At 57.7% G+C, this 8144-nt stretch overlaps 1 protein-coding gene across 3 annotated transcripts; it reads right to left on the bottom strand.

The window, feature by feature from the left end:
• Positions 1-1760: 1760 nt before the first annotated feature.
• On the bottom strand, positions 1761-7241 carry TMEM18 (transmembrane protein 18). Of its 3 annotated transcripts, XM_067703833.1 has the most exons (6): positions 7070-7235; positions 6065-6185; positions 3780-3834; positions 2608-2701; positions 2305-2520; positions 1761-1927 (listed from the first exon to the last, which is right to left on the bottom strand). In XM_067703833.1, the coding sequence occupies exons 1-5, from the start codon at positions 7124-7126 to the stop codon at positions 2308-2310; spliced, it is 540 nt and encodes a 179-aa protein (XP_067559934.1). In that variant the 5' UTR covers positions 7127-7235; the 3' UTR covers positions 1761-1927; positions 2305-2307. The 3 variants fall into 3 exon arrangements, with proteins under 3 accessions (XP_067559934.1, XP_067559935.1, XP_067559933.1); XM_067703834.1 differs by having other exon boundaries at positions 1761-2520; positions 6065-6182; positions 7070-7241; XM_067703832.1 differs by having other exon boundaries at positions 1761-2520; positions 7070-7234.
• Between the last annotated feature and the right edge of the window lie 903 nt (positions 7242-8144).

Genomic DNA, 8144 nt, shown 5'->3' with positions numbered 1-8144 from the left:
GTGACACGCAGTTAGTGCAAAACAGTCACAAACACACTGTCATCTCTACAGTTTTGCTTATTTATTTCATGTAGGTGTTAGCTGATGTGTAAATGTTTTGTGGTCTGTTTCATTTACTTACACAAACTTCCATCAGATGCCCAAACAACGTCACCGGGCATCCTTCTCTGGCTCCAAACCCACCCCCTTTTGCTAAAGCTCTGGGGTGAGAAGGGACCGCAGGAAACCAGGAATGGGGATATGCTTTCCTTCAACGGGCCAGGAGGGCCCCTGTGAACCCCTCCTGTCATGCCCCACACAGCAAGGCTCATACACCCCAAACCCTCTGGGGACAATTCTGGCTTGTAGGATTTCCCCAAGCAGCACAGAGAAATATCTGTTAACACTGAATTAGCCACTGAATGTGAACTTACCAAAAACAGTTAAAAAATAGTGTTTGTGAAAACAAAACTGTTACAAAATAATTGCACACACCAGTGAACGAAAAGGCCCATGTCATGTCTTTAGGTTGATATGCCATTAACGCCAAATTTATGCGAAGTTAACAATGCTATTACACTACTATCACAGGAAAACTGAGATTCAGTCAGCTAGTCCCATATTAAGACAGCCCAAATAATTATGGACAGGGAAAATGCCCCAGAACCTCCTTGGCTTGTGTGGCCGAGGCCAGAATGTTCCTGTCCATGCATTCTGTCCCCTGGGCCCCGGCCTGACCGCATGGCTGGAAGGGACCAGCCATCTCGCCCTCAGCCCCTCCCACCATACCCGCGCTCCCAGGGCACCGGCCAGCTCGGCCCTGCTCTCCGAGGAAATCACTCGGGATGCAGTGGACTCTTCTGAAGCCATGAGAACATTAGACACCCTGAACTGGAAATTTCCAGAAATGCAAAATGAGGCATGCTGTCAGGTACAAGAAATTTAAAATCTGACTTCACATGAGATGCTGTTTTTTAAGCCGATTTTTTTTTTTTTTTTTTTTTGCGGTACACGGGCCTCTCACTGTTGTGGCCTCTCCCGTTGCGGAGCACAGGCTCCGGACACGCAGGCTCAGCGGCCATGGCTCACGGGCCCAGCCGCTCCGCGGCATGTGGGATCCTCCCAGACCAGGACACAAACCCGTGTCCCCTGCATCGGCAGGCGGACTTTCAACCACTGCACCACCAGGGAAGCCCCTAAGCCGATTTTTAAAACGTTCAGTACAGAAGTTTAAGACATCAAGGAGGGACTGGAAAAAATTTCAGGTTAAGATCTCCAGTAGATTTATCGAGGAAGTTCTACCCACTCACTTCTACAACTAATGTCAAAATTCAGGAAATAATTTCTCTACTCAGAGTTTATAACTACCTATAAAACCTTTATATATCTGGATTTCAAGATTTAATTTCATAATCTGTCAAAGTGTCACCTTTTGAGCTTCTAAAGCTTTCATATGAACAAATTTTCTTTTCTTTTTGAAATCGGACGAATGTATTTCACTTATCTTGTTAAAATTATGGTAACTATTCACAAACTATTTTCGTAAACCCAAATCAGGAGCCAACAGCATCCTCTTTACTGAACGCTGTGTGTTTAGACAGGTGCGCTGCTCACCCGTCATCCTCCAGCTGCAGCTCCAGGTGTGACAAGACCACGAGCGTCCTGCACAGACGCTGGTTTACAGAGTGGACATCACAGAGAAATAGTGCACCTGCTCCGATAAACCAACGGCATCACGTCCCAGGACACCCAAAGGGTAAAAAGAAGGTGGAACACAGGAATACAATCGATATTTGTATTTGCCATAAAAAAATCTGTTAGTTGAAACAGGTGAATGTTGACTGTTTTTACTGGCAACTTTCCTTCCAAAAAACAACTCAAGGGGCTCATCCAGCCACTGCTTCTGTGGATTCCGACCCAGGGCCTCCGAGTGTCGTCACATCTCTAACTGGATGAAAGGAAAGGCAGCCCCTCGTGTTCTGTCCTGTGGCAGCACCACATGGAGAGGCCACCGCTATGCAGACCAGACCAGGGTGACGGAGGTGACGGGGGTGATGGAGGTGACAGGGGTGATGGAGGTGATGGGGGTGACAGGGGTGATGGAGGTGACAGGGGTGATGGAGGTGATGGGGGTGACAGGAGGTTGACGGGCGTGATAGGGGTAATGGAGGTGATGCGAGTTGATGGGGGTGACGGAGGTGCCCACGCGTGCATGGCACTGTCCCTCACTCAGTCACCGTCCCCACGTGGACAGATGTCTGGTAGCTCACACGGTCACAGGAGTCCCGTGGACGTGTGGCGACGTGCGCGGCTCCGTTTGCTTACAACTTAACTGGAGAGATGGGACCCCCTGCAGGCCCGGCGAGTGCCCTGGTGGACATGCGGCAAACTCTGCCCTAAAGGCTGGTCTAAGTGCAGTCCAGGAGCGCGCGAGGCCGGATCCGAGGCGTCACTCCTCCTGGGCCTGCCCCTGGCCCTCCTCCTCTGCTGCAGGGCCCTCAGGTCGGTCATCACGGTCAGGGCCTTGCGCACCCACAGGACCTGGAAAGAACCGTGCAGAGACGTGGTCAGAAGTGGACACGGGCTGTGTGAGGAGGACAGAGGCCCGAAGCTCCGGCACACACGTACCACGATGACCAGGGCGTTCAGCAGCACGGGCGCCGAGAACACTATGGAGATGAACATGCCCCTCGAGTCAAAATACTGGTATTTCGAGAACAACCTGTTTCAAGAAAGATTTAAAGATCACGGAGCGTCACAACATGGCGTTCTCGTGATACTCTCTGTCTCAGGAGCCCCTCCGCACACGAGGACGAGGTGCGGGCAGAGCCCCGCCTGCACACGATGGCGACCTCAGTCCCTTTACGAGGCGACCCTCCTAACCCCGTGGGGGACGATTCCCAGACCCTCCAGGGGCATTGCGGCCCCCATGCAAGCTCAGGCCGAGCCCCTGGAGAGGGGGACACAGCGTGGTGTCCCTCTCAGTGGCAGCGCAGGACACGAACTTTACGTCACTGACTCAGCAACAGTCATCACCCTGGGGCCACAGCGAGGGGTGGTCAGGATGCGCGTCCTAATTAGAAGCGGAAGAGACAAAGCGGGGGGACGGGTGGTGCGGGGGGGCCGAGGGTGGGCTCCTGACCCAATGACAGGGGTCTGAAGCCGCCGGGAGGGCGCGGCGGCCGGGGCGTGGCTGTCACTCTGCTCTGAGACCTGTGCAGGCAGGGTGCTGAGGGCAGACCCGGGAGGCAGCGTGCTGATCGGGCCACGTCGTCCCCCGGGTTGCGGGGACACAGGGACGGCGGCGCTCCCCTGCCGACTCGTTCCAGCCTCCCGAGGGTTCCTGCCTGACCTGCGAGCACCCCGTCCTGAGAAGCCAGAAGGAGAAGCTGCGGGCCCCGAGGGAGCAGAAGGCCTGGGGCGGTTCTGGAAGGGGGGCCCAGGGGAAGGGTCGACTTCATGGGGCTCACTGGACATGGAGTGGGTTGCCCAGGTGTGTGAGCAGGAAAGGACACGCAGGCGAGGACAGAATGGCCGGTGTCCCGGAAACCAGGGACCAGCGTTTTCAGGACCAAGTAAATCGTGGGTGGATCTCGGTCTCCCCGTCACAGACAAGAGCGCTTCTGTTCGGGGGGCCTCCAGGGCCGACGGTGACCACCGTCCAAGGCTCATCGTGAAGGAGGCTGGGACGTGGACGGGACTGGGGCTGCTTTATAAGCGAGAGCGGGGGGCTTCCTGGGTGTGTTCTGCTGCTGACGGGGACGGTCTCACACAAGGTCCACGTGCCCGGGGCCGTTCACCTCCAGTTCATTGCCGCCACTTCATTGATGTACTCCGCGCAGTAGACTAAGGTCACTGAGAAGAAAGCAAGCCCATGTGAGAACTCAGGGGACCAGTCCACCGCCACAGCCTTATACATCCTTCACAACATGCTACGTAACAGAAACGTAACAGAACAATGCCACGTTGGATGAGACGTAACTCCTACTTCACATTACGCAGAAAAGAAACCCGAGGTGACACACGAGTCCGGTGGTCTCGGTCAGACCAGGCCAGCCCTCAGTGGAGCGGCGCCACGACCAGGCTTCCTGCCCCGACACCACAGTGGCCACACTGGGCCATCTGCCGACCTCCCTGCCCCGCAGGTCACACATCGGGTGCAAGGCCGGCAGTGGAACCCGAGGGCCCTGAGACCAGAGCTGAAGGCCACCTGCCTGCACCCTCTGGCTGCCTGGAGCCCCCAGTGGTGCTGGCGGCAAAGACACGGAGGGAGCACCGACCCGAGGGGACAGGAGCCGAGGACAGCCCCGTCGGCCCTCGCAGTCCCACCCGGAGTGCGGGGAGCCCCGCCCAGGGCGGGAGGACCGCAGGCTGGCCCAGCACCAGGAGCTGCTCAGGGCCTGGATGGGGCTGGCGGAGGGGAGGACGGTCGCCAGGAACCTCAGCCTTGTAAAACTGTGCAAAACCCCGGTTCCTGGGGTGAAATGGGGGAGAGCAATCCTTGACCCCTCGCTCGACGACTGGACCCTGAGGCGCACATCAAGGAAGCCAAAGAAAGGAGACGGGAGAGGAGAAGAGAGGCCTGAGCACAGCAGAGGCACCTCCCCAGAGGGCAACGGGATGCATCCACCATGCACCCCACTCAGGAGCTGGGGGCGCAGTGAACCAGTCTGTGCTTCGTTTGTAAGACTGCAGCAAATAACATGCAAGTCTTCTGTGGGTGTGAGAATCAAATGGGCCATCAGATGTGTAAACGCGCTTAGACCAGCATCTATCATCCCCACGCTAAAAGTCACCCTCTGTTCGTCCTTGAAAACAACAAACCCACACGCAGCGCCCAGGTTCACAAAGCTTTTCAAGTACATGGGCTCCTTGCACGAGGCTCTGCGGATGACGCCACCACCTTCTTTGTGCTTCCTGCCTCGGGGCCTTTGCACACATTATTCCCGGGGCTTGCAGTGTCCCATCCGGCCCTCGAACGCCTGCTGCCTGGCTGGTTCCCCCGCATCCTTCCCCCCTCGGTTTAAATGTCAGGGCAGTGACTTAAGTCCGGCCCCTCCCAGGGTTTCACGGTGCTCCCGCCTTTCCTGCCATGATGCTCAGCAGGGCTGTGGCTACTCAGTGGACGCCGGGGACCCCCAGCCCTACGAGGCTCTGGAGCCCATCTGTCCTGTCCGCCCCTCGCGGTCCTTCCTAGGGCTCCCACGTAAAGAAGTGAAGTGACAGCCACCCCTGACCGTCCGGACCGTTTCCGGTGCAGGCCTGCTGCCTCGCGCCTGTCCTAAGATGACCTCTTGTTTGGACTTCCCACCTTGCACAAGGCCAACTGAAAAATCACATTTAAGGTGAGTTTTGGGACTTCGTTAAACTACCAAGCAAGATCTTCAGCATCTTCCCGACGTCCACAAGACGAAGAGCCCAGCACAGCCTCTGAGGCCCTGGCCCACCTCTCCTGGCTGAACATACTTCTAACTAGTCGGCATCAGAACGTGGTTTCTCTGACACCTGACGTCGCCCCTGTGCTCTCACCGGCTGCCTCCGCCCCAGATGCCAGGCCTGGGCCCGACATCTGCTCCTCACCCTAGAAAAGAGATTCTACTCACCCCTTACACCCCCTACCATGACTTGACCTTCTCTGTGAAACCTTTCTCAACGACTCCCCACAGCTCTGCGTCTTCTCTAAAACCCTGTAGACCTTACCTTCAAAACTGACTCAGGCAATGTGTTATTTTTGCACCACAGCGCTTTCCTTCCTGGTTTGCACTCCCTCCCAGAGCAGGCAGGGCAGCTAAGCGCCCAGAGGAGCCTCTTGTACAGAGTCGGCGTTTCAGCAAACCCAGCTCTCGTTTGTGTAACTGGTATTCAGCACCCTCCCAGGAACACAACAGGTGCTTGAGACGCCTTTGAAATCCAATATCCAAAATGTACCTTATCTTTATAGTACCCACAAGCGATCAAAGCAGAACACAAGGCAGGAGAGTTGGGAGGCCTTACAAATATATTCACATATCACTGAGGCTACAGGGAGAACAGGCACACGCGCTGCCGCAGCGCACAGCGATCCGAGCCGCAGAACTGTACTCACCCAGACACAGGAAGTGCCCCACCTGCAGCTTGTACCTCCGCGATGAGAAGCAGGTGAGCAGCAGGCAGAGCACGTGGAAGGCAGCCAGCCCCACGAGCCAGGGCTCCGTCCAGTCCGTCTGCTGGAGGACACACAGCAGAACCTCGTCAGGGCCCACCTGCACTGGACCAGGCTTCACACCGCCTCTCCTCTGAGCCCGTCCCGAGCGGCCGCCAAGCCTCACAGGACACGGGGAGGGGAGGGGGAGCAGGGACCCCCACTGCACCCACGTCCAAGGACTGTCACCCGGCCGTGCCTGGCTGTCCCTCCACACAGGACTGAAGGCTTTCCTACCTGTCGAACAGAACTGCGCTTCAAGCTGGGAGAATCGAAAGACCCTCCTCCACGGGGAGATGAGAAAGCGGTGCCTGGCTGCACTCGGTCGCCCCCAGAGGCAAAGCTACCAGTTCCTCCGAGCAGTGATTAAAGCCTCAGAAACCTGGGCCACCCAAACTGGCAAGATGTGGTTTTCTCCTGCCCTCCAGACAGTGCTGCGACCGCACGTCCGCTCAACTCTAGAGGTGGGCTCGTCCGCACCCCTGAACTCGGACCCCCTCCTTGAGGCTCAGGTCCCCCGGGGCCACGGGTGCTGGGGGAGCGGCCCGCGCCCTGCCACTCTGCCCACAGCGGGTCCACGCCAGCCGGACCCCCCATCCCAGCCCAGGACGGCCCACCTCCCCGCTCCTCGCCGCCACGAGGCCCCAGCTCTCCCCGCAAACCCCCGACCCCCGAACGCCCCGCACCTCAGCATCCCGCCAGCCTGAAGGTCCTCCAATCTCGTCCCGCCCCGACGCCCCGGCCCCACCGCCACGCCACGCCGCGCCCACCCAGGTACAGGCCCCGCCCCTGCACCCCCCACCCACGCCTCCCGTCCGGCGCCGCCGGCGTCCCCGGCGGAGGCTGGGAAATTTGGAGAGGCCCCAGCCGACAGCGACCGAACTGACGGCCAAGGAGGCAACGACTTACCGTGATCACGGCGGGGATGCTGACGGGGAACTTGCTGACTGAGAATGCAGACGGCATCGCCTCCGGAAAGGCCCTGCCTCACCACCACCTTTTCGTCTTCCCCGCCCCGCCCGGATAGGTCAAGAAGTCCTCTGGTGTCCTCTCGCGTTATCTCCACTTATCGCGATGCCTGCTGTATCCGGAAGCGGCAGGCAACCTGCCATCTCGCGATATCTCCAGTTCCCGGTACCAGGTTCAAATCTCGCGAGATTCCGTGGTGTTAAAATAAATATAAGGGAATTACGAGTAGCTTCCAGCGTTGTTTTTCCCCCCCGAGCTGCTGCGAGAGGGACGTTTTAGTTCTTCCTATGTGGCGGGCTCTCATAAATGGCAGCTCGGAGGACTGGGGGCTAGTGGGCGTCCCCGCCTCCTCCCCGCGCAACGCCTAGGGCTGGGGGCGTGGGGGTATCGCTCAGGAGAGTGACCTGGACCCCTAGGAACATAGGGGAGAGTGACCTGGATCCCGGGGACAGAAAGGGACAGTGTCCTGGACTCGGGCGGGGGACAGAGAGGGAATTGACCTGGACACTGAGGAAAACGGGGGACAGTGACCTGGACTCCGGGAGACAGAAGGGGACAGTGACCTGGACCCCAGAGAGGGGCACAGTGCCCTGCACGGAGGGGGACAGTTACCTGGACGTCGGTGGATGGAGTGGGACAGAGGGGACAGTGCCCCTGCCCCTCTGAGAAATCAGGGTCTCCAGATGCTCACTCTACCGTCAGCTCCAGAAGTGGGTGCTGATTGCTTCTAGCTCACATGGACCTTAAAAACAAAACGGCCAGTAGTTTTACCAGCTAAATGGCTTTGTTCCGGAATAGAAAGGAATTGCAGCTTGGGACATATAATCTAAGGCAAAACCACAGGCAAGTTGGGCAAACAAAGGACAGGAGGGTGTCATTTTATAAAGAAAAAGGGGGAAGTGGAAAGAGCTGCTTTGAAGGAAAGTCCATTGGAGGAAAGGGAGCGTGAAGGGTGCTGAGGGGTTCCTATTGGCTGGGCAGTGGTGGTTTCTCATTGGATGAGTGGTGACAGTCT

Source organism: Pseudorca crassidens, chromosome 14 (genome assembly GCF_039906515.1).
Source record: "Pseudorca crassidens isolate mPseCra1 chromosome 14, mPseCra1.hap1, whole genome shotgun sequence".
Lineage (NCBI taxonomy): Eukaryota > Metazoa > Chordata > Mammalia > Artiodactyla > Delphinidae > Pseudorca > Pseudorca crassidens.
This window is presented reverse-complemented; position numbering and strand designations above follow the sequence as displayed.